This window comes from Alosa sapidissima, chromosome 18 (assembly GCF_018492685.1).
Source record: "Alosa sapidissima isolate fAloSap1 chromosome 18, fAloSap1.pri, whole genome shotgun sequence".
Lineage (NCBI taxonomy): Eukaryota > Metazoa > Chordata > Actinopteri > Clupeiformes > Clupeidae > Alosa > Alosa sapidissima.
The window spans coordinates 2,687,523-2,713,301 of record NC_055974.1 but is presented as its reverse complement, the minus strand read 5'-3'; the positions used below and the strand labels follow the sequence as shown (position 1 = coordinate 2,713,301).

Here is a 25,779-nt window from a genome sequence, read left to right as displayed (position 1 = left end):
TTCAATGGAGCATTATGTCAAGTGAGGTCAAGTCAGTTTTATTTTTATAGCGCATTTAACATGCAGAGTGCAAGCGCTCCACATACAAATAAAAAAAGACAAAAGTTGCCGGACGGCTCGGCGTAGTCGCCAGAGTACCCGTGACACAAAGACATACAAGACAGACAACAAACAAATGAACAATTAAAAAGTAAAAAAAAAAAATTTAAAAAGAAAAAAAATCATGTTAAATTAGTCCAATTTCCAAACCAGCTGAAAATGTCCAAGGGCAATTATGACCCGCGTGAAAACTGTGCACAGCAACGGCAACAAAGTTCTTTAGAACTGACCAACCCGGAGAATTTACACATTACACATTATGTAGTTCATCCTTGTGTGATGGCAAGGGTGCCCCTTAGCTATTCTAAAATCAATGGAATGAAAAATAAAATGATTTATGTAAGGGAAAATATACCAATCATAATTATACATATAGCCAATCATAATCAAGGACCTGAACAATACCTTTTAGAATAATTTCACACTTATATAGCCTATGAAAGTTGGATAGTTGGATGGGGGAATATTTATCAAAGGACTATTTCAGCTGGTGGTGTGGCATTAACTATGGTTAAACCAGGGCCCAGTTCCCCGAAAGCATCTTAAGCCTAAGTGCGTCGTAAAGTCCCTCTTAAGAACGTCTTAAAGGGACACCAGGCAAGCCTGATGCTTTTTCTCTACGAAAGTCCCCCTCGCTCGGTCTGAAGCTCTTTTCCTTTTCTTTGCGTCTTCCGTCAAGGGTTTTCGCTGCTTCTTCGTCTGCTCTGCCATTATACACACGTTTGCAACAATCTCTAGCGTTTCGTTAGGCTGCCTCTGTGCTGTAAACTGATCCTGCTTCGGTCGACGGGTAGGATACACCGAACTTGCAAGTGGGATATTCTTCCTACAGGCAGTAGGGGCGGGCGAGAGAGCCTTCATTCGCCCCGTAATGAGTCATTTAACCATATACCGACTTACGAAGATGATCTTCGTAATTAACACGAAAATGTTGCCTGGTGTCCCTTTAAGATTTGCCGACTGTTTCCCGAAACCATCGTAGCTTAAGAGCGTCGTGAAAACACTCGTAGATCTACGAGTGCTCCAGAGTTCTCGTTACCGGCTAAGAGCGTCTTAACAGTACTTCTCACTGAGGTCACCAACAGGACACACAGAGGAATTACAACTTTGAACACATAATCCAACTTACGTTCCCATTCTTTATTGTGTTTACCCGTGATGAATCAGATTTTAGCGTGCAAAATAGCATAGCCTACATTTAATGGTCATAATAATGTGATGAAAAGCGGACAAAAATACAATCAAGTTATGAAACGAGACGTTGCCAGAATAGTTTGACATTATCTTTGCTAGGTGAAGGCTATATTTTATTAGGCCTATGAGGTAAAAAGCAGAGAAAGCAACATGTGGTTTAGTCTGTACTGCATCAAAATCTAAGCCTACACATTTCCTCACTTTCTTACTCGACTTCTTTCTTATCTTCAAACGTGTTCTTAAGTGACACCGCGAAAAAATATTGCATGGTGCAACAACCTAATCTTAAAATAATTACAATTATTTATGTCTGTGTGTGGTATATAACCTACTTGGGATGCTTACATGCAGATGTCAAAGTGTTTCTATTTTCGTATTGATGTGAATTAATGTGTAGATCCGAAGTTTAAATGGTAGGCCTATAGCTGTGACGTGCAGTCACCTGACATCACCGTCAAATTAGAGGATATTTCAGAACTATTAACGTGGACAGCTCCCCTTAAGAGCATCTTAAGAGCAGTGCACGCGCGTTCACGCTACGAGCATGTTCGGGAAACAGTCGGAAAAACCAAACGAACGATCGTAAGATGAATCGTAGTACACCCTCGTAAGAGCGTGTCTCTGTCGTTATCGGGAAACTGGGCCTTGGTCAAAATCTATGGAAAACAACATCCACTGAGAAGACAAATCTATTGCTTAAATCCATCACGAGTTTTGAGCAAGCCCATTCGCAATATAATTAGCTAGCCTAATCTATCAAAATGCAAAGTTGTCCAGAGGTTGTCATTCAATTTTAAGTCTCGCTGTGGGTAGGCTATTAGCTAAAGCTGGACAGTGTTGGTTGCAAAGTATTTCACTCCCATACAAACAAAACTACACAGCATATCCATAAGTCGATGTCCCTTTAATTTTTCAAGAAAGAAAACCAAACAATGTGTGACTCCTCTGCCACTCGCACGACATAGACAGTAAATTATTATGCGTCGATGAGTAGCAAAATGTGTCCTGTAATTGCATAGCCTACCTTTCCAATGGCACTGGCTTGGATAACGTTTTGGCTCGTTTTCAACAACCTCTAAAAGTGTTATTTTACTTAAATTAAGTACAACGAGAAGGTTGTAAAATGATCCAGTACAGTTGTAGCCTTCTCATTATTTTTTATTTTGTAATATTCTATTGATGTAATATCAAGCTTTACTAGACAGAACTCAATAAATGTTATTTTAAGGCTATCATTGTTATGATAGAACTGTTTGTATAGAGTGAAAAAAGTCCAAATGGTCAATAAATTAGAAGTTAAGGTATTTTGCCTTTGTATGACCCATTATTGTTTTGCAGATAATGCAAAGGCAGAATAACTATAACAATAACTTCCAAATAAGGGTCAAAGGTCAAGTTTATCATACAATTTGAGTCGAGTCCTATCATACAATTGGCTGGACAACAAAAAAACTTTAAAGTAATTTTTCTCAGTTTCACACTCTGGCGAGTTAAGGTGAACGATTCGCCTATTACAAGTTCGTTTACCATCAAATTGGCTTCATGAAGATGAAAATCTTGCACTGTGTGCCTTTAAAGCAACACCAAAGAGTTTTTTGTACCTTAAAATAATGTTTCCAAAATCATTTCAGTGGTTCATCAACTCGTAACAGGGTTGAACGGCATTTCTGCATTTGCTTCGCGGCCATCTATCGGCTATAACCGCACTATGTACGTTTGCCAGATCGGGTAGCGGATCTGTAGTTCGATGGAACGAGATATAAGAAACTACAAATCTGACTTGCATCTGATGTCGCAATACATCGTACTTTTATAAAATCATGCAACATATTCTAACTTGTCGTTATTTGCAAAGCCGGTGCTGGATAAACTAATAGTGCGTGCGACAGAGGAAAAGTTCTTTGGTGTTGCTTTAAAACATTTCTTTATGCAAATCATTATGGGCATTTAAATCCATAGCCTCTAAAACCTTGTTTTATTGCCTATTTTATTATGCATCATCCTTTGTTGTTTTATTTTGTGTTTTTAACAATCTTAACCTGTGTTGTTCCATTTATATTCTTTTCTGTATTACTGATTTTATATTTGACATTCAACTTTGCCTTTTATATGGGTTGTTTTATTTTGTGTTTTAACCAGGGCTTTGAACCGGTTCAAGGAACGAAAACGAAAACCGGGAACTTTTTGTATTTTACAGGGAACAGGAACGAAACCGGAAACGTTATTATTTTTTATGTTCTGGAACAGGAACACTTATTTAAAAATAATGGTAACCGGTTAATACCGGTTTTATTTCGTTCCTCAAAGTTTTCGTTGCCTAATTAACTAAAAAAAAAAGTAATTATTTTCCTGCGCACATTTGTGGCCGCTTTATTTGTTGACCCTAGGTATAGGCTATTTTTGACAGATAATCAGGCTGAGATGGCGAAATTACACCTGTGCCGCACTTGGGACATGATCCAAAACCTGTCCACCGCCCCCAACACAGACAGCGTAGCTGAGCGTTCATCATCTTCATCTGAAGATGATGATGAAATTGAGAAGCTGCTGGTGGCTAAAGAAACAGAAACCACCGTCATACAAAAAGGGCCGAGTTCCCATTGCATCGTTGTTAGATGCCTATTGCAGAGAAGCGCGTTTAAAGCGCACCGAGAATGTTCTTCGTTATTGGGCGTCCATGGCCGCTTCAAATGCAGATATGCACAAACTCGCAATGTCCGTCATAGCGCTCCCCGTGACCCAAGTCAGCGTGGAGCGCGCATTTTCATCTTTGAAGTTTATTCTTTCTCCGCTTAGGTCGTCCCTGAATGACAAAATTCTGGAGGATATTCTTTTCATCCGCTTGAATAAACAGTTTGGAATGTAGGCTGACCCATTTGCACTTCTGTCTTTCTTGGTTAATTAACGTCAGATATGGGGAGTAATCTGCTTTTGTGACTGCATGATTTCTTTTATTTTTATTATTATTGGCTGTTAGGCATATTTTTTGCATCGTGGAAGGCAATTTACTCTCGTTAGGCAATTTACTCTCGTTAGGCCTAATGTCAGTCACAAATCTTTGTTTTTTTGTTGTTTGTTTAAAAATGCCAGGTTGGTATAGCCATTTAGTTTTTGCGAACTGTTAAATGTGAGCCACAGGCTATAATTAGTAGGCTATGTTTGTTGATAAACAATAGGCCCTACCTGATGAAACAGGCCTAATTGCAAGTAGGCCTAAGCAAGACAAAACAAAAGACTTGTTACGGTATGAGTAGGCCTACTGGATGGCCTTTCCCCCCGACAGTTGGAATTTGTTGTTGCCCGAGTGGCATAACCACGTGTCTTAATAATGTGGTTACGTTTGTGTGGATATTTTCTCTTTTAACAATAAACTACACATTTGAAATAATTGTAGGCCTATTTAATATTATTATTATTATTAATAATATAATTATTATTATTTAATAATGGTTGTAATATTATTACATTTGGTTTAAGCTGGATGAGAAAGATGTGACATAATTCTATAGCATTAAACAGCTGACAGGAACGAAATTAACCGTTCCGGGAACAGTATTTTTTTGTTCTAACCGGTTCGGGAACGTCAAATTATTGGTGGAACTCATAACCGGAAACGTTATAATTCCGTTTCTGTTCGGAACGAACCGATTGAAAAAAAAAATCGGTTCAAAGCTCTGGTTTTAACAGTCTTAAAGGAGAAGTTTGGTGTGATATTGACCTAAAGTGTGTTGAAACATGATACCGAGTGTGAACTTTTGTCTCATAGCTCATCTCGGCTTGTCCCCTGCACTCCGAAATCTGGCGCTAGTTAGCCGATGCTACCAACAGGTTTTCAATGGGGGTGCCTCGGGTATCGGGCTAGCCATGCAAATAAATCACTGTTTTACACCATTGACAAGGCTCAAAGTAGCTCCACACTTCATCGGTAGACTTCCGAGGGTCTTGACATTTAAAATGAGACATTGAAAACTTTGAAAAAGCACTGGTAGTTTATTTACAAGACGATTTATACAGACAGTACCTTCAGGAAGTTTACCGTTCGCCGCCATCTTGAATAGCATGGCATGGCATCTTGATAAGTCGAGCGACGAGTATGAATGAACAGGTATAATAAGGGATCAGATTCCAAAAATAATTCTGTGGAAATGCATGGATTCCAGTTGCTGCTAAGTAATGTTGACAATGGTGTATTAAAACAACATCATAGTAATTTACTTTGTCAGTCATCGTTGTCGTCAGGCGCAATCGATTATTTACTGAATGAGTAAATAAATATGAATTACGAATAATAATGAAAAGGTGATACTGAATGAGTCTATAGACAGTAAAAGTGTATGTGTAAGTGTGCTGTATTCTACGGAACTCTAGATGGGTCATTGCAAGATATTTTTGGTATATATCCAGAAAACGTGCGCTCATTTTACTAAATTGCATGCACATTTTAAATCGTGTGCACGTTTTACTAAATCATGCACACGTTTTATTAAATTGTGCACTCATTTCACCAAATTGTGCACTCAATTTAGCAAATCGTGCGCACAATTAAGTAAATTGTGCACAAAATTTAGTAAAACGTGCGCACGATTTGGTAAATTGTGCACATGTTTAACTAAATAGTGCGCTCATTTTACTAAATTGTGCTCTCGTTTTAATTGTTGTAAATTGACCGCACAATTTAGTAAAACGTGCACACAATTTACTAAATCATGCACACATTTTACTAAATCGTACGCATGTTTTACTAAATTGAGAGCACAATTTACTAAATTGAGAGCACAATTTAGTAAAACGTGCGCACGATTTAGTAAAATGAGCGCACATTCTCTCGATACACAAAAAATATCTTGCAATGACACCTCCTAGGCTCTGTAGTATTCCCCATAGACAGTAAAGGTATTTCCGTGCCAATGGAATGGGCACATCCAGAACCACACTTCCGGTATGGCATGTTTGACACACTTCTTGGACCTCGTCTCTTGTCTCTGAAAGACTCTAACCCTTACTGCCTTGAAGGATCCTGCCTTGAGTTGAGAACAGTCACTGACTCCCTTCCTGGTCTGTCCGCATATTGGTCACGAGTGGAAATCAATAGGGGGAAAATATGTGAAAACATTTTTCAAATAGAATCTCTTTACTGAACATACATCTCATGATGCAATTCTGGCTGAATATAAGTTCAACACAATGCTTGAAAACATGAATCACAAATAGTATTACTACAAAATATTCAAAAACAATTGTGTACCAGTAGATAGACCTACTTTTTTACTTTATTGCTATTCTCAATGATACTGTTACATTTGAATATACAGGGGTGCGTTTCCCGTACAACTACGGAGGTTTGCTTTTTACTAACGTGGTACGATGCATCGTTCAACTAACCAACATGTAAGTTACGACTGTTTCCCAAAACCGTCGTACTTACATAGTACTTTGTTAGTTTGAACCATGTTGGTTTCAACCAACATAGTTCAGACTACAATGGTTGCAGATGTGTTCGGAGAATGTCGGGCTCTGTCGGTTAGAGCCGAACGCATGAAGTCACGCAAAAGTAATGAAATTTGACATTGCATGACGTTTCCTGGGCCCAGCAGTTATAATATCATTAATAATAATAATAATAATAATAATGATGATAATACTTATTACAACAATAGGCAGTAATTTCAATAGGCCCTAGGCTATGTATGCTTTTAAAAAATATATATATTAGGCTATTAATAATAATAGGCATAATAATGATAATTTTAATAATAACGTCACAGTCTATTGAACGTAGGCTAGCCTACTAATTAGCCTAATCAGTGAAGCATAAATCGCCAACCGAGCAAATGTGAACAAATAAGTTACACATTTAATGAAACACACCGAATAGCCTACATATAGGCTAAATACTGGCCAATATTTTCATTTGTTGTAGCGTGAAAAGGTGGCGTGAAAGGATAGACCTCTGCATTTCGGATCTTGTAGTCGTAGGTTCAGGCCTGGATAATGACCAATTAACAATGGTGTTGGAATCTTGGATAGGCTCAATCACTAAATATTCCTATGACCATTTAGAACCTGTAGTCCTAGTTTTAACTACTGATTGGAGACCATATGCTTACTAGCCTAGGCTTAGGATACATGTATATTATGTTCTATGAAAATTGGCATGGTTAGATTAGATTCAACTTTATTGTCATTGTGCAGAGCACAAGTACAAATACAACCAAATACAGTTTGCATCTAACCAGAAGTGCCAAAAAGGCAAAAAAGTACAATGTGATATATAAAGTATAGATAGGTGGTGCATAGACAGGACAAGAAATATAGTGCAGTGTAGACAGTAGTATACAGTTGGTTTGCAGAAGGTGGTTTAGAGTAATATAAATGAAATATAAATATGTGCAGTATCTTAGCAGTTATCTTACAGTAAGAGCAGAATAAATATGGATATGTAATATGAACAATGTTGAACAACATGTTGTTGTGTAAGTACTTTGGGTTTCACTCTGTTCTAAAAGCGCTATATAAATGAATACTTTACTTTATCATTGCCCTTCATTTCACTGGAATATTTTCATGCCTTTATGCAGCATTTTTCCAATGTTGCCCTTGTTATGTGTTTTCATTGTGACACTGAAAACTGAATACTGTTACCACACACAAGTATTTCATGATATTTTAAATGCACATATACAGTTTTTTTACCATTACTTTTCATCCATTGTAGTTATGAAGTTGTGTGTTGAATCACAACCACAAAACGACAGTTCACATAGCACAAATGTTTCAATGCTCAAATGGTTGAAGGATCTGCGCCAGCTGTACCAACACACACACACACACACAGTGTTACTGTAGGTGCTGCTCATGTTGTTGCCTTCTGCTGCTGAGATAGTAGCAAAGTCTATACTGTTGTTTTCAAATGCATGTCTATATTCCCTGAGTGCACTGACATTTCAAGACCTACTTTATTCCATCAACCCCCTATGATAATACAAGCATGTCAACTGCTCCATCTAGGAGCCCAACAGTGAGGCAAAGGCGCGGTACAACAACGCCCATAGCCGGACCCGCGTTGTTGTGGAGAGGGCCCTGGGCATGTGGAAAGGTGTGTGAGCAAATCCGCTGGTGGCCTGAAGCTCCATCCTGCAAAGGCGTGCAGTGTAGTTTTGGTGGCGGCGCTTCTGCAACATGGCCCTTCAGGATCACATCCCACTGCCGGCTGATGAGGAGCTGTAAGTGGAGGAGGTGGAAGAGGTCATTCCAGTGGCTGCTGCACACCTTTCTGCTGGCCTGGAAGCACATTGGGAATTAGTTGCACATATGTTTGGCCCCTAAACACCCAAACCCCTCAATTCCCTGCCACATTCCCTGTTTTTTTCCCCTTTTGTTTATGTTTTTTATATTTCTTTTAGTTTGGTGGGGGTGAGGGGGTAAATGTACTTAACTTTCCCACCATCACTTTCTCCCCATGATCCCTCCCACACACACACACACACGTTTCCTATGAGCCATGACATCAAAATACATACACAGATTGAAAGGTCACAAAGCAAAGGCAACTTACCATTTTTCCGCCTCCCATGACAGGCCTACCCATACCTGGGCCATGAAGGACAAGTTAAATCAGTGAAAATCATGTCACATTTTGACACTGACCACAGCACTCAACTTCACAGCAGCATTCTCCAATGTCATTGTACCAACATAATTCAGCTATGTGTTCAAATATCAAGATCATATAATAACTAAGAGTAGCCTAACTTATACACCCGCTAAACATAGCTTGTGATCAGACAAGATACAACACAAACCCCACTAAGAGGCGCACCTTGTCAACAGGCAAGGCAGGCAACTGCTTGGAGCCCCGAGCCGCTAGGGGGCCCCCGACCTGGTCTCAGCGCGTTTGTCGGTGGGTCAAGCGAGAATTTCTTCCATAAAGATTGAATGATGTATTTTGCGTGCTCCTGTCCTGTTGTACAAACAGTACATCTGTACATATGTAGGCCCTATGCTATGGCCTTATAAACAGCGGATCTGTGTTCAAAACAGTTCAAAGAATCCGCACATATTTAGGCTACTGTGGTAAACGTCAATCGCGGGTGCAGTGATGACGGATCAACATTGGAGTTTGGCATTAGCCTACTCAATGAAGTTATAGGCAGAAAGATTGAACATGGTTTGCTACATCTATACGACAGTAAACTTCAGCTAGCTAGCGACAGTTACAACTAGTTAAGCAAGGAGATGGTTAACGTTATGTTTGTATTAGGGCTGTCAGCCATAACATATGTTAATCGCGATGCAGTAAGGACCAAGCATACGCGTTAATTTTTTAGAACCTGATTGATTCAAAGTGCATCAAAAAACACACCCTTTCTTCTTTGTTACATTGCTCCGGAACTGTTCATCGCAGCGAGATGAAACCTTTGTGGCAAAGCATGTTTATAATCCAACGCTATTGTGTTTCTCTATGGCAAAGCATGTTCATAATCCGGTTTTGAGATCCTAGCAAATTCCTGCATGGCATCCAATTCAAGGCTCACATTGCATCCCAATTTGTTCAACAAAGAAACCCCTTTTTTGCCTCTACTTTGTTCATGGCAATGCAGTAAAAAGTTGTTGTAGTGATTATAAGTGCATAGCCTACACCATAGGCACACACAGGCTAACACGCAAACTCAGGTCAGGTCAGGTCAGATCAGTTCGTGTCACAGATATGGAGCGCAGAAAGGTCATTTTTCATCACTAAATAAAAAAATGCCATTTATTTCTAAGGCACACACGACATGTAAATTGCTCAGCCCCAGAGAATCCCTCCACCATGGCAATGATATTGCCAGATTCAGGACAGTCTGCTCTACACACACAGGTCGAGCTGCCAGCTTGCAGTGGTGAGATACATGTCAAAATATAAGAATTGTTATACTACGCTTTTTGTATTTTTATTATTTAACATAATAACCTAATGGTGATAACACTTGTCGGTAGGGCCTCCTTGGAATTTTTGCTTGGGACCCCCACAGACTCTAGAATCGCCTCTGACCCCACTCCACAGGCATACTCACCTCACACCCATCTACTCAGTCTTGAACCCCTGACCTCTCTCATGTAAAGCACACACGCTACAGTCTCTGCCACAGCACAGTCACTTCACCACATCATAATGGGCTGTAGCCTGAGTCCATATACCGTTAGCTATGTGTATGATTAGCAGATGCTTCATCCAAACACACTTAACATACGACTACAATGTAACGTTATCCTTTTATGACAAATACAATGCTAGCCTCACATAACAATACCGTTGGCATTCAAAAGCTTTATCACCAGATAACTTAACGGGTGTTCGAAAGAATCTGTGCTGACACATTAGCATTAGGCTACATGTAAATTCACGAATAATAACAACACAGATGATTGCGGTCACCATAGCACTTCACCACAGGCCGCTCTGTTTTAGGCTAACTCCACAACACTTCACTTTCCAATGTACCACATAACGTTGTCCAGTAATGTGCAATTGTAGCTTCCAGCAATGCTATGGTATGGTATCCCACAGCAATGTTATGGGATCGTTTAATGGCTACCTCTCATCCATCTGTCCTCTGCGTGGTCCGTCATCAGGGTTACGTCGTCTACTATGGTTCTTACTACATACTACAGGTTGAGAGGTGTAGCTGTAACTACACAACTTTACGATAGTGGTTGCGAACGTTAGTTGCTACTATGGTTTTGGGAAACACTGACGCAGTGTCACGATGCATCGTACTATGTAAGTTCCACCACCATAGTTCACACTATCGTTTTGGGGAACTGATACTTACTTACTTACATAGTTGCAACCATGTTAGTTGCTACCGTAGTTAGCAACGATGCTTTTGGGAAACGCACCCCTGGAGAGTATACTCACTTTTCAAGTATAACTCTGGAGCAATTTCAACCCAGGCTCATTTTTTTACCATGGCAACGAGTTGAATACACCCTTGAGAGCTAGATTACGTTGACGAAGGAGTATCGGGTTTGACCGGCTTCAGCGCATCCAGCCAAAACACTAACACCCGGTACACTTACTAAGGTATTCATGCTTCATTTTATGTGTAGAGGCCCTATTCATACTACTGCAGACATATGGTGCCATTTTGAGCATGATAAAGGGTTACATTTTTTTCCCTTTTGGATACGTTTGGCGGCCTGCCCCAGACCGTTCCACTGTTAGCCTTTTGGCTGGATGCAATGAAGCGCCAACCCGGTACTCCTTCGGTCAACGTAATCTAGCTCTCGAGGGTGTGTTCGACTCATTGTCATGGTGAAATAGACCCTGGGTTGTACTGTACTCGTTCCGGAGTTACGCTTTAAGGTATACATGCAAGGGTGTAATCCTTTTTTTCACTCCAAAGGTAATGAGATAAAAGAATAATGGCCTATAAGCATGTTGTTGACACAGAATAAAGGTCCACAGATATCAGGTAGTTGCCTCAAAGAAAGAGTAAGGCATAAGAATGATTTATTAAACAACAGGGACGTGCACAGGAATTTTGAGGGGCAGTTGCTCTGACCTGAAAAAAGGGCACCCCCCCCAAAAAAAAAAAAAACTCACAGGCTATATGAAGGACTGAGAATAACAGGGTCTTTATTAAAATATATATATATATATATATACCGTACCGGTATATACTTCTTTATATATATATATATATATACCGTACCGGTGTTTTACTTCTTTATTTATATATATATATATATATATATATATATATATATAAATAAAGAAGTAAAACACTGAAATACAGCACCCAATCACCTTAACTACTGAGTGCAAAGTCTCTGTCTCACCTGCTGGCTGCCATTTTCGCAGCCAACCCTGCAGTGATGTGCTGCCCTTTGCTGCCTCCCTGAATTGTCTCTCCATCCCTTGAATCCACCTCTTTTCAGTGGGCATCTTGGCTTCAAACAATACCCAATAATAAACTAATTAATGTGAAAAAACCTTGGAGTGAGATTTGGTGGGTCCAACCAAAATTTTGCTGCGGAAATTTTTGTTTGGCTCATTCAGCATTATTACCGTACAGTAAAAAAAAAAACGTACATCAGTGGTTCTCAGGTGTAGGGACCAGGGTCCCAGAGTTTAATTAACATTGGTATCAAAGGGATCTACTACTAGGACATCGGCCTGAACCTGCGTTCATCTGATGCTGTGTCGTCCTAAGGGTGTTTTGTAAGAATTTAAGAAATGTTTGTATTTTAACTTTTAAATGCATCAATCAGAGGTCAGACTTGCTTATTTCTATGGAAATATTTGTGCTGTAGCCTAAGCTATTTTGCACTTCAGAATTATAACCATGCACACACAGGTGGAATAGTTATGGTGATATTTCAATAAGTTCACAACCACAAAACACATATGCTACATTTCACAGTTCAGAAATGTTCAAAAATGTGTGTACATTTCATGAAATTATGCAGAAGTGGTCACCTGTGTTATTCAGCTAGTTCATTTAAGATAATATATTGGTCATTGTAATGGCCATCTAGCCTATAGCCTACATGCTCTTCCTTTTTCAGGATGTACCCATATCTGGGAACGTGATGTGAATGTTTGCATATGGCTTATGTCAGGCTTTATATCAATATGTGTGTCTCATTATTTGATTTTCTTCATATTTTTGCATTAATGTCACTAGGAAACATGCCAATAGACATATATTCATTTATCTTTGTAAGTGGGATTGGCTGGACCCTGACAATATAAGAACCATAATAGTGGGATAATCTATGGCTGAGCAATTTACAAAAATGTATGTAGGCCTACTGACAAATAGTTTACATTAGAATACATTATAATGCCCCAGTGAGGCTATGTAGAAATGTGTTACAATTTCAAAACCGGATTACTCAGGAACCACTTATTGCACAGAGGCATGCTTTATATCCTCGTATTCAGTACGGTTTGCTGTTTATTGTGATATTGGGTTTGCCACGTGTTGTGTGAAGGGTTAGTGAGATATTTAACCGAGAGTAATGGGTGCACCCATGTGCACTGTGTGCAAAATGCAAATATGATTAGCCTAAATTGCATGTCGGTTCAATGTTAATTTTCTCGCGAACCATTTATCACTAGCCTAGAAATCTAGACGCACCCTAGCGGCGGCAAATTAATTTGCTCAGCCTGTACGTCTAGTATCAAACCATAGGAATTTCTATTGGCTGACGCCGTGGACCTCATCCAATCACAGCGCTCTATTTTGTTGGAGAGTCTTAAGGCGGGCTTAACAGGATAACGACAGTCCTGCGACGGTGAACAACAAGGAAGGTGGCTATGGCGAACTAAGAGCGGTTGTTTGAATCGGCGTTGGCGTCAACTTTGGAGGAGTTGGACTTGTGCTTTTCTTTGAAAGTAGAGCAACACAATGCACTTAAGTCATTCCTTTCGAAGAAGGATGTATTTGCCGTTTTGCCGACCGGATACGGATATGGTTGTAGCACTGGCCTATTGCATGCCTAGGCAGTTTGAAAGACAATTCTCTGCCCGCCCCTTGGATTAAGCGAGGTGAATGGTTCGATTCCAGACTAAACATTTCAATGATATAGGATGGCCCGCCAGGCTAATTTATCACATGAACTTGGCGCTAATATCATTGGAAAGCTTAGATTCCGCTCGTTCACATGATACGTGATGTGTATAGGTTTAGTTTAGTTGAACCTCATCTGCCAGGTATTTGACCTACCAGGTTGACACTTCAGCGTGAAAAATACTCAATAATACTCAAAGCATACCTGAAGCCGGGGAAATGCGCCTGGGATGGCTTCTGAAGTAGCATCGCAAATGAGAGAACATTTAGAAAATTCCACAGACAGGGGGTGCTCTTGAACCCTCTCACCATCTCTGAAAGCATAACTAGTCGATCAGTGGCTCAACAGGTAGATATAGATAGGCTAAACTCATTTTTCAGGCATCTGGCGACCCGGGTTGACACTTCAGCGTGAGAAATCGGGGGTGTGGCGTGTGAGACTAATCAAATGTGTGTGTCTCACGTCCAATGCGTGAGAGTTGGCAGCTCTGATGGCCTACGGGCTGCTTGTCTGCAAGCTATCTGTCTGATTATTTAGGCTAAACGTGGCAAACTCAGCCTTTATTTATGAAGACTAATTCATTTCATAAAACTTGACGATGATCGTTCGTTTGTACATCACAAACTCACCTTTTCCCACAACGTTGAGTCGTCTCACCCTGACCCAACAACCGCGACAATCTCCTTCTAGGGCCGCTTATGCAGGCTCAGCTCAGGTGCTGGTCACGTGCAGCGCTGCAGCCACGTAAACAGACTTTGCCCTTCTCCTATTTTCACTTTCGGTGCCGGTGTGTTACACATGACAATGCAGGTGCATCTAAAATGTAAATGTAAATTTGTAAATCAGGTTTCTTGGCCAAGTATACTTGCGTATACAAGGAATCTGGTCTCTGCATGTATCCCATCCATGAATTAGTGAACACACAGAGCACACAATGAACACACAGTGAGGTGAAGCACACACTAACCTGGAGCAGCCTTGCTGTGAGCAGCCTTGCTACAGCAGCGCTCAGGGAGCAGTGAGGGGTTAGATGCCTTGCTCAAGGGCACTTCAGCCGTTCTCACTGGTCGGGGATCGAACCGGCAACCTTTTGGTTCTAAGCCCAAAGTCCTAACCAGTAGGCCATGATTGCCCCATTTGATTGGGAGAATAAAGGCTCAGGAAGCCATTGCCGGTGTTTTTAATTACACTTAATTAGCTGATTAGAGATCTTCTCAGGTCAACATTACAGTTTACAGCTCATGAAAATAAAAAATCTCAACATTACAATAAAGAATTTAAAGAATAAAGAATATGCACCTGTATACTTCTTCCAAGTTCAATGCAATGCTCAGCTTTAGACCATCTCTGTAAAATCAACCTGATCCTACTTTTAAAGTTGATCCCTGTTGAGAAACAATATAGTCAAAATTTACATTTAAAAAAAGTTAAACGTTGTTTTCTTCATCACATGTACATTACACAATATACAGGCACTGTCAAAATCAAGTGTCTGACATGTGCATGAATTGGTAGGTGAAAACTTGCCTACTGTATATATTGTCCCTTATCCATTTCATCATTGTGTCGAATGCTATGTTGTTCCGACTACAGTGCAGAAATCCCTGGTCCTCATCAAAAAGGAGGTCCACCAGTAGAATGTCACTTCTGCCGAGAAGCTTTTTGCTGTCAGGAACCACATAATCTGGTCTAAAGGTGTGGTGTACCACCACCAGGATGGCAGGATGGGAGCCTGACAAAAACAAAGAAATTGTCTGTGTAAGGCAAAGTTTATTTTATTACTGTAGTTCATAACTTGTTATTGAAGTTATTTGTCACAAAAACAGTGAACATTTTAGGTTTATTGACAGATAAATGCTTATGGGCTACAGTCTTGTTTCTCCACCACATAAACAGCTGCACATCACCTTCTTAAAATAATGTCATACGTAATTTTTTTTTCAGGTTTTTCAGAAAACACAAAAAAAGTTAACCAAAAATGTATTTGTATTAAAAATAACTTATGCCATTATTTTAGGAAGGTGACGCAGGACTTATGGTTTACCCCCAAAAAATCCTAAAGACATTCATCCAAGCACATCAGCACAGCCTTTGCATGTGAGGGACTCGGTACTAAGGTCTTGCCACAAGGCAGATCACAAGCTGCTCAAAATAACAGTGAAATTCTGCACATTTACTAAGTACTAAGTGCTGCTAGACTGTCTGACAAAGTGCAGACAGCAGGTAGAAGAGGTGCTCACTAAGTGCAAAAGTGGTCGATATACAGTAGAAGGTGTGGAGATGAAAAGGCACTCTTGGTGGATTTGATACAATATGTAACACTGGTGTTAGTGACTATACTGCTGCTGTTTGAAGTGTATGGATAAAGGCATTATTTAATTGAATAAATGTTATGTATATGTCAGGGGCAGAGGCCATCAGCACAACACAGTACGTTTCTGAGAGTTACCAGGAATCATTTTCAGAATTGCCTCAAAGTCTGTGGCAAGACGGGATACAATTGGACAGACAGCCAGGATGAAGTCACATTCCTCAGGCGACTCTTCTTCTTTCATATGTCTCTCTTTCAGCCACTTGCTGATATGCTGAACAATATTCTGTGCCTTTCCAGGAGCCACAGTGTAAAATGTCCACACTAAGGTTGAAGGGCAGACCATCCATCTTTTCAATAAACACACTTGCATTTCAGTCTGTCAGCCTGTATCATCCTACATTATATGCACTTTAATAATGTAAATAAATTCCTTTCTCTAATCCAAGTCCCTTTTAGCATGCTGGCAAAAGACCATTGATGGGGACTTCCCAAAATGCTACAACTCTGAACTTATTTATTTGTACCATACTACTACTACCGCTACTACTACTACTACTACTACTAATAGTAGTTATTGTTATATACATCAACTGTTGGCAACTCCCCGGTTTTCATTTTTTATTCGCCTTATTCACCTGGCGGCCAGAACTAGGCTACAGGTACTCTTGCCATTACACCTGTCCAGCAGATGGTGGTGGTAATGCACTCCGTTTGCAAACTGCCAAGAAAACTCACTGAAGAAGAAGGAAGAACAGGCCGTCGAACCCTTCTCTCTTAGCCTGATGTTGTCATACTCAAATTCTAGTCAGAATATGAGTCTGATACTACTCCATTGGACTTATGGGGCGCGTTTCAACCGATACGGGGGGGGGGGGGGGAGAATGCCTCTGCACTCAATTGGATAGACCTAACCAATCAGATCAAAACGAAATAGCTTACTGTGAAATGTAGGAAGAACACACGAACCATCCTTCTTCTCCACAAATGCCTTAACATTGTTTTCTGGTCTTTTGTAAAAGTTATTGTGCCATCAATATCTCCTACAACACTCATTAGCGAAATCTAAGAGATACGTAGTAGGGTAGGCTATTAGGAAAAAACTGATAGCCTATGGGCTGTATTTTGCACACCAGCGCATGGCGTAAAACTCGTTTTTCACCCGCGCAAAGTTTAATTCGGTATTTTGCACGTTTATTTTTTAAACATTGCGCCCAGGGGTGTGGCAATTAACAACCTAGGGAGGGGCCTGGCGTGTTGTCTAAAAATCGCTATTGTACACCACCTAACCTGGTCAGAAGTCAATGGCGAGTTGTTCATATGCTATTTTAAGAGCGCATGTCAACAGTCATATTGGCAGGTGCACGCACCATCCTTCTATCATTCATGAACGCACACCAGCGCACGTCCATGCAAAGCATTACAAATTGCACGATTACAATGGGAAACATAATTAGAATAAAGATATTACGAAATACTGTACTCATGATGAGTAGTTATTCACCATCATTTGCAAATTGGTAATGACGGTTAAGAGTGATTATAGGGAGAGGCGAGAGACACGTATGGAGCACAGCTGAAGACGCACTGTCACGAGATATAAGCAACTCCTCTGCAGGATAAATGTTGTTTTATTCAGTCATTTGAGCAATATTAGGGTAAGTGTTGCTTTTTCCAGCCTATGTTTTCGATGGTAACCCATTGTCAGTCAATAGTGAAAGTAACTGCATATAACTGTCTTCGTTGACTGACACCTTGGTGAAGTTAGTTTCACTTTGCCAATGAGTTCAAATAATAGACGAGTGCAAATGCGTGAAGGCTATACTAGGTTTTAGTAAAGCATGGTTTAAGAATGACTATTTCATACGGTCTCGCAAGCAGCCTCCTTCAAATGCACCGTTGAATGCCAAAATACCGATGCATTTATTTGACATATCGCGCTTTGCGCCGTTAAAGGGAATGACAGATGTCATTCTCATTGGTTTAAATGATGTTACGCCCCAAACACAGCCATATGACTAATTAAAAAACCTAGGAACACCTTGTTGCGCCATGCTCCACGTTTGATAACGAAACCCCTCCCAATGTGAACTGGACATCCTACTAAATTTGAATGAACTTTTGACAAGTGACGTTGCGCTTTAGAGTGTCATGATAGGGCCCTATATCCCCTCCGTTTTTAAAAATAATTCCGTTGAACACTGATATGCTACAAACATGTTATAAACAGCTGGGAAAGGCTGTCGCAAATCCCTCGAACAGGTCAATCAGAGATTTCAAATGAAAGAGGGATGTCACAATGCAAAACGCTGTTTTCCCTAAATGAAAGTGAAACCATGAGTTTTCCTACATCTCAACTTTGGCCAAAGTTTTCAGAAACAATCGTTTTCAGTAATAAAACCTCATTGAAATAATAAGCATTTTCCATATGGGGTCTTAGAAGCCATCTGTCTCCTTCTAGCCACAGCGTTTTTGTTGCAAACATAATCAACCTAAGCGTGCTCAGATGACGTGATAGATGAGGCGCTGTTGCTCACCTGTCCATCATCGTAAAGCCCGATTTGATTGGTCCGCCCGGCTCCACAACGGAGCAATGCCAGACCGAACTTCCCGACCTCAAATGTTGTGGGCAGGACTAAGTTCGGCTGGCACCCAGGCTACGTCTCTCTGGTTCGGTGAGCTTTTTTTTGGCAGTTTGCAAATTAAGTGCATTACCACCATCTGCTGGACTGAGGTGTAATGGCAAGTGTACCCTGTAGCCTCGTTCTGGCCGCCGAGTGAATAAGGCGAAATCCCCATATCGCAAGGGCACATCTCACATGTTATATGACACATTACTGAGTAATACCTACCTCTAGAGAGAGTAGTTTGCTTGCTCTCTGGTAATGCTCCCGTCAGTTGACTGTTACTAACATCATCTATGGAAATAGTATTACGAATATGCTGTAAACTAGGCTATTTGAGGCATCAAACAAAAACATAACACAGATTCACAGATATCGCACCACTGGTGACTTTTGGTTGCTGTGTTACTTCTGGTCAGCTGTTGGACCACCATCATCTTTAGTTTAACGTCTCTAGAATATTAATAAAATAACATGAAATCATATTAAAATCAATCAATTAAAGGAGAATTCCATTCTCCAGCGATTTTGCACATAGACCACCGAGTACTGGCGCTACGAAATCCCCCAGAAACAATCAGTTGCTGCAGCGAACAGCTAGAGCTAACAGGCAGCTACAGAGCTACACTCTGGGGGCATGTTCATGAGCCCCCATGTTCATGCCCCCAGAGTGTAGCACTAGCTGTCTGGTAGCTCTAGCTGTTGGCTGCAGCAACTCGAGTTAGGTAAAACCGATTGTTTCGGTTTTTTTTTGTACCAAGAGTACTTGGTGACCTTGAGAAACAGATATCTATGTGAAAAATCGTTGGAATTCTCCTTTAAGTTTTAGAATCACAAGTGGCAAAACTGTCAAGAGTCTGTCCGTAACTCACCACTGGCCCACCCGTATATGGATTATTAAAATGCCAGCACCTCGAGTGGCCACTGGCAAAAAAAGACAGGCAATTGTTTCTCACCTGTGAAAAAATGAGTTTCAACAGCCTTGCTTGGTTCTCCATGAAGCACTGTGGATATACTGAGATGGTATTCAGTTTCTGGAGTCAAGCCTGTGATGTCTGTGGTGTATGATTCTGTAGAGATGGACTCTGGATCATCGTCTTCACTCCAATAATAGATGAGAAATCGGTGTGGTCTTTGCCTCATTTTGTCAGCCAGACTCCAGCTAACATTAGCAGATGTAGCAGTCACTGAATCCACCAATAACTTTTCAGGTGCTGGGACACCTGTAGCCAAATGTACACAAGCTAAATAACAATAACAATGTTACCAAAAGTAACTCAGTGGCATTTACCTCATTTTGAACATGTGTGGCCTATTAAAAGCAGCAGTAAGGGCTTTTGGTTGAAAACTATAGTAATGTAACTACTGCAAAAGATAAAGGCCACTCATGCCTTTTGGTACCCTGGAAATCCAGAGTTCTCGCGAGAGCACAATGGAATTGTCTCTGCGAGACACTCTGGCAAAGAGCAATGATGCACGTTACTTTTACCCCAACATTCCGGGGAACCAGCTAAACTGATGAAGACAGCGCTGCAACATTGGAGGACAGTGCACATTGGTCGTAGTGTTATCCGACTGCGTCGAAGTCCGAAATCAGTCAGAGTAAACATGGTCTAATGTTATCCAATTGCGTGCAGTGAGATTTTTAAATGCATGCTTGTTGCCGCCCCTCGAGTTGGGCCATTACATTGTTCTTTGCCAGACCCTTAATCTTTCTAGATTATCAGGGTCTGGATTTTCCAGGCTAGCCTTTTGGTGGTGATGAACTGAATTTGTTTGGCCCGCCCCAGACACAGAATAGCATAGTGCATAGTAGCAGGCTAATTGGACTGACATTTAGACCATTAGCTCTTCGCATGTCCATATACAATGAAAAGCTGCAAAATTGTTGCACACTGTACTACTGAATCTATAATGTCATATGGTGTCATGGGTCAAACACACCCACAGAACACTAATAACAACACACATTTATTGTATTCGGTATATTCATACTATTGTAATGCTAATGTCATGTTATATAGAACAGTATCAATATGCTCACTTTTTCATGTCAGTTTGCATAAGAATAGCATCTATTGAATACCTGTTTATTTCAAAAGCATTTTCATACACATCAGCTTAACCATACCTGTTGATATAGTTTTAGACACATTTGGACTGCACCGTCTTCTGTCAGCACTCAGATAGGCAACTTTAAATTCATACTCCTCTGTTGCTACAAGATCCTTAATAGTTACTTTTGGAACTTGCACCTCATGGTATTCCTGGTTATTACTTTTACTTGTCCAGGTGATTCTGAATTTTGTATCATCAGTCACTTCTTCATTGTGTTTCCAGGTTACGCACACAGTGTCTGGTTTCACTAAAGATAACTTAAGTGTATGAGGAGAGGGTAAATCTAGGAATAACAATAATACAAGTTAACATGTTGGTTAAGATATTAATTAAGCAATTAATAATACTGAGAGATGTTTGTTCTTTGTAGGTTTCAAAATGTGATTTCACATTACCTTTAGTAATTGATGGTTCCCATGGATGTGGCTGATAATCCTGGACAAGGCACGTAATGTCATTATGAAAGTAGTGTTCTGATGACCTTACAGTAAAGGCACATCTTCAATTTTACACTTGTTTTCATATTTCATAACAAAAAGATGATAATGACTTTTACAGTGCCTTGGAAAACGACTGTAATCTTTATTTTCACCAAAAATGTAATGACTCTAATGTAAATGGAGGGCAAAATGTTTCTCAATGAGCACATTTCCTGTACATGAACTTTATGGGGTGGCAGGTGGGAGCACTAAGCTGACTCATCAATGTTTGCGGTTATATTTGTGACATTTACATTTGTTCAGTGATTTAAAGCAATCCAATGCCGTTTTTGTTTTGCTACTGGTTCCCCGTAAAGCATAAAGAGTATTTGTATTTTACACAATTGTCATGGTTTGCACTTGTCCCCCTAGACACAGTACATGTGGGTTTGTTTACAAACTGGCAAAAAATAATCTCCAAAAAGCCATGTTGACTGACAAGGTAATGTTATACGATTTCATACAAATAGAAGGCTACTGCACAATTGCACAATTGTACTGCAAAATTCTCCCTGTTGGAGGACAGCGAAGTTGCAAGGCTGGGTCTCTGGAACATGTAGGCAACAAATGGGAAGGCGCAGCATTCTGCCTATTGCAAGTTAGTTTACCATCAAAATGACTTTGAAGCTGTTACATTAAGGCAAATAACTTGGCTACCAATGCAAAAGCATTGAAATAACATAACCCAGCCGTTTTCTTTATGCACCGTCTAAGTCTTCTAATGTGTGGTCTTTCCATGTCAAATTACCCAGAGGCTCACAGGCCACCCTCTCAGAAAATCAGGTCCTATTTGGCAAACCATTTTGAAATTACGGCCCTTTAAAGTTTTAAGTAATTTTAAGCATTTTGGTGAAAAAGTCTTGTCCTAAGTCCTACATTCATGGCTCCTTTGATATGGCATGCACAGCTTTGCAACTTTGTGACCAGGACTAATCTTTTCTGTAAAATTCAAAACTGTTATCTGATCAGAAAGATCTGAAATCAGAATCTGAATCAGATCTGAAAGTGCATGCGGGATATGTGTGAGTGCTTCTTCCCCTAGGTCGCCAATCACAAAATAAATTTAGGATGATTGCACCAGGCTGTTTTACTGTCATTTAAGATGCTTAGGTTTTATGCCATAGCATTGCGGCAAAACAACCAATGTTAATAATATGGATGGTTAAGTGCATTTTCAGATGGCAGGCAAGAGCCCAAGCAGCACCTGGGTTTCTTTACCTGTTTCAACTTGTGAGGAGCTTTGCCATCTACATCCGCTTGTCCAGTGTGTTGGTGGGGTGGGGCTTGTCCAGTCTGTTGGCGGGGTGGGGCTTGTTCAGTGTGTTGGCGTGGTGGGGCTTGTCCAGTGTGTTGGTGGGGTGGGGCCGGCCTCCCTGGTGCCTGCCTCTTTTGAGGGACTGGGGCAGGACTGAGTTGATGTGACTCAGATGCTTTGTCTTGGGCCGTGCAGCCAGTGGCATTGTTGCTGAAAATCCATAAAATAAATTCATCAATTACAATGTATCAATGTGTGACATATTCACAGCATGGTCCCAATAAAAATGTCAGGAAAAAAACTGATAATAATAATGTAGCGTTGGCGTAGGAGACTGTGCTACGGCTCCCACGATGTTTCGCGCTGGGGATTCTGGGAGAACTCTGGGGTTGTTATTGTGTGTGTTTTATCTCTAATTACTGTTAATGTACGTGTTTTAGTGTAGCGTGTGCCGGGGGCCTGAGTCCTTCTGATGGAGGCTCAGCCCAGGGACGGTGGCAGGCCGGTAACGGCCCCCGCCCCGCCGGGGTCCGCTCTTCCCGGAGTCGGGTTGCTTGGGAATGCAGCCCAAAGCGGGTGGTAAACTCCATCTAAGGCTAAATACCGGCACGAGACCGATAGTCAACAAGTACCGTAAGGGAAAGTTGAAAAGAACTTTGAAGAGAGAGTTCAAGAGGGCGTGACTGTGTCCAACCCTGTGTGTGTAATGGATGAGTGCTTTTGACTTCCCTAGCATGTGCTATTTTCTGTGTCTGTGTCCTTGCTCCTGACCAGCAATAAAGCTGCATGTTTTGAATCAAGCCTCGATCGAGACATTACAATAATAAAAAAACAGACAGATTTGAATATGTTTTGGCAACAAATCAAAAGTATGCATAGTGTGAACTAAATGTTTTAAACAATATCTTCCCTCTTTTTAGATTGACCTCATCTGAAAAGTTTCAAGCTGATCCTATCCTATCCTATTTATCCCATCAGGATCATTTGGAAACAGGCAGCAACCTCACATTAAGATTCAGCAAATTGTGACAGAAAGACAATTCAACTGTTTAAATATCATATAATAAACAATGCATTTATACATACCTTGAGCTTTGAGTATGTTCCTTTGTAAAATTATTTTGATCCATCTTTAAACCTCACTGTTCATGGAGGTCACACTTGGGATCAGAGAAAATTCTTTCATCATAAATTCTATCTTCAACCAAATGTTCCTGACAATCACTGGCTTTCTTAGAATACAACAATAACTAGATATTGAAGACAAGCAACTCCACATTCAAAGAATCTGTAACAACATCTGTATACAAAATATGTTGAATGAATAGGCCTACCTTGTGTTTTGCGTAACTTCCTCAACCGAAAAAAATGTTTCGTTCACTGAACAGTCACTTGACAAATGACAAATGACCCTTGGTACCAGAGAAGGTAAGCAGACCTCTCAAGTCTCACGCATTTCAATGGCTTCACACACTCACACGCCACACATGGCATTTCTCACTCCGAGAAATTATTAACTTGCCCGCACAGAAATTTCTAAGAGCTATATTTTACAAACGTGTCACACAAACGTTTACAAACGTTGCTGTCTGTGCGCTCATTCAGCTCAGAGAGCTGCTGTTCAGTTACTAACCTATCGGCCAATCAGAAAATAGGATTTCTCAACCAATCAGGAAATAGTTTTGTTTTGATGTGGGTCCGCAACGTGGAGACTGCTGGTGCGCGGAGTCGTGGAGTGAAATTAGCCCCGGTGCTTCGTCTGATAATTTGCTGCGCAGATCTAGATACCGCGGACCGACAAAAAAAGAAAATAAACATTTCTGCTATCGATGTCATTAAACATGGAGCCATACAATAAAGTGGTGGTATGAGCGTTCATTCAATGCAGGCGTCTGCGCCAGAGAAACTGAAACTAATCGATAACGTTGGTATCAAAGCTCCGCTTCAACCTGTTGAATGCTATTTAAGCAATATAGCACGAGTGAGAGTGGGGTTGGTCATGGATATTCCCACGGGTGTTGTTCGGCCGTAGCCACGAGGCAGGAGGCCGAGTGGCGCAATGTTGAAATGTTGGAAGTTGGGCTGAAAACACATTCATATCTAGGTTTGCTGCATGCATGTTACAAGGATGGGCCATGTCATGTAAGGGACATGGTACTGCAAAAAAACGTAGTCTACATTGCAGAACCACTCAACTTTATTAATTTATGGTGAATAAATGTTACACTACTGTGCACAGCCTGACGTGACGATGCTAGCAGGTTAGCAGCGGTTAGCTAACTATGCTAACGTTAGTTATCTACAAGTCTCCTCCAAGTGACAATCATATTATACACAATGCTGGCAATGCTGAGAGCAATTAGCATCCTCGTTTATGTTACTTACATTGAGTTGACTGTGTGGCTTAATCCACAGATGTGGTGAAGCACTGTTTCGTTATGGTTTGCTAAGGAGTAACCATAGACAGTAAAAGATAGGGACCCATTGCTTGAAATAGTGGAGAGCTGGGATGAGAACATTGTGTCAAATCTTCACATTGTATCGCGGAGTGATTTATTATTAGCTGTGCAAAGTCTGAGTTGAAATGTCCAGGGATATTCCAACTCATGGAACGTCTCTCGGCCAATCAGAAACAAATAAATAGTTCCATAGAACCCAATTGTTGTATAATTAATTGTTTAACGACACTTAATAGAACAACGTTGATCTTTGGAACTTCCATAGAAACAGAGCAGAGACTGTATAATTAAGCAATATAGCACGAGTGAGAGTGGGGTTGGTCATGGATATTTCCACGGGTGTTGTTCGGCCGTAGCCACGAGGCCGGAGGCCGAGTGGCGCAGGCAACAACAGCCGTGGGAATATCCATGACCAATCCCACGATCACGAGTGCTATATTGCTTTTATACAACAATTCTACCACAAATTAAATAATCTGAAAACACCCCATTATTGTTTAAAAATGTTCATTTCGACATCGTTCTTACGCATCAAAAAATAGTTCCCTTTTCAATAGACAGCGTCTTGGTTGCTAGGTAACCAACATTCCAGACCCCTCGTTACGGGTCTTTGTGGTTTACATGTCTTCTTGAAAGAAATGTGAAAATCACATTCATATCTAGGTTTGCTGCATGCATG

At 40.6% G+C, this 25,779-nt stretch overlaps 1 protein-coding gene across 3 annotated transcripts; it reads right to left on the bottom strand.

Moving 5' to 3' along the window:
• Positions 1–7,707: 7,707 nt before the first annotated feature.
• Positions 7,708–24,146, bottom strand: LOC121689969. 3 transcript variants are annotated; one of them, XR_006024949.1, is made up of 11 exons: positions 23,728–24,146; positions 22,605–22,851; positions 21,303–21,342; positions 20,921–21,190; positions 19,746–20,033; positions 19,018–19,083; positions 16,304–16,489; positions 15,382–15,586; positions 15,154–15,239; positions 8,849–8,883; positions 7,708–8,514 (listed from the first exon to the last, which is right to left on the bottom strand). XR_006024949.1 is itself a non-coding variant. In XM_042070229.1 (11 exons), the coding sequence occupies exons 1-11, from the start codon at positions 23,769–23,771 to the stop codon at positions 8,487–8,489; spliced, it is 1,530 nt and encodes a 509-aa protein (XP_041926163.1). In that variant the 5' UTR covers positions 23,772–24,146; the 3' UTR covers positions 7,708–8,486. The 3 variants fall into 3 exon arrangements, 1 of the variants encoding a protein (XP_041926163.1); XM_042070229.1 differs by having other exon boundaries at positions 7,708–8,574; positions 15,386–15,586; positions 19,746–20,012; XR_006024950.1 differs by lacking the exons at positions 7,708–8,514; positions 8,849–8,883 and adding an exon at positions 14,602–14,670.
• Between the last annotated feature and the right edge of the window lie 1,633 nt (positions 24,147–25,779).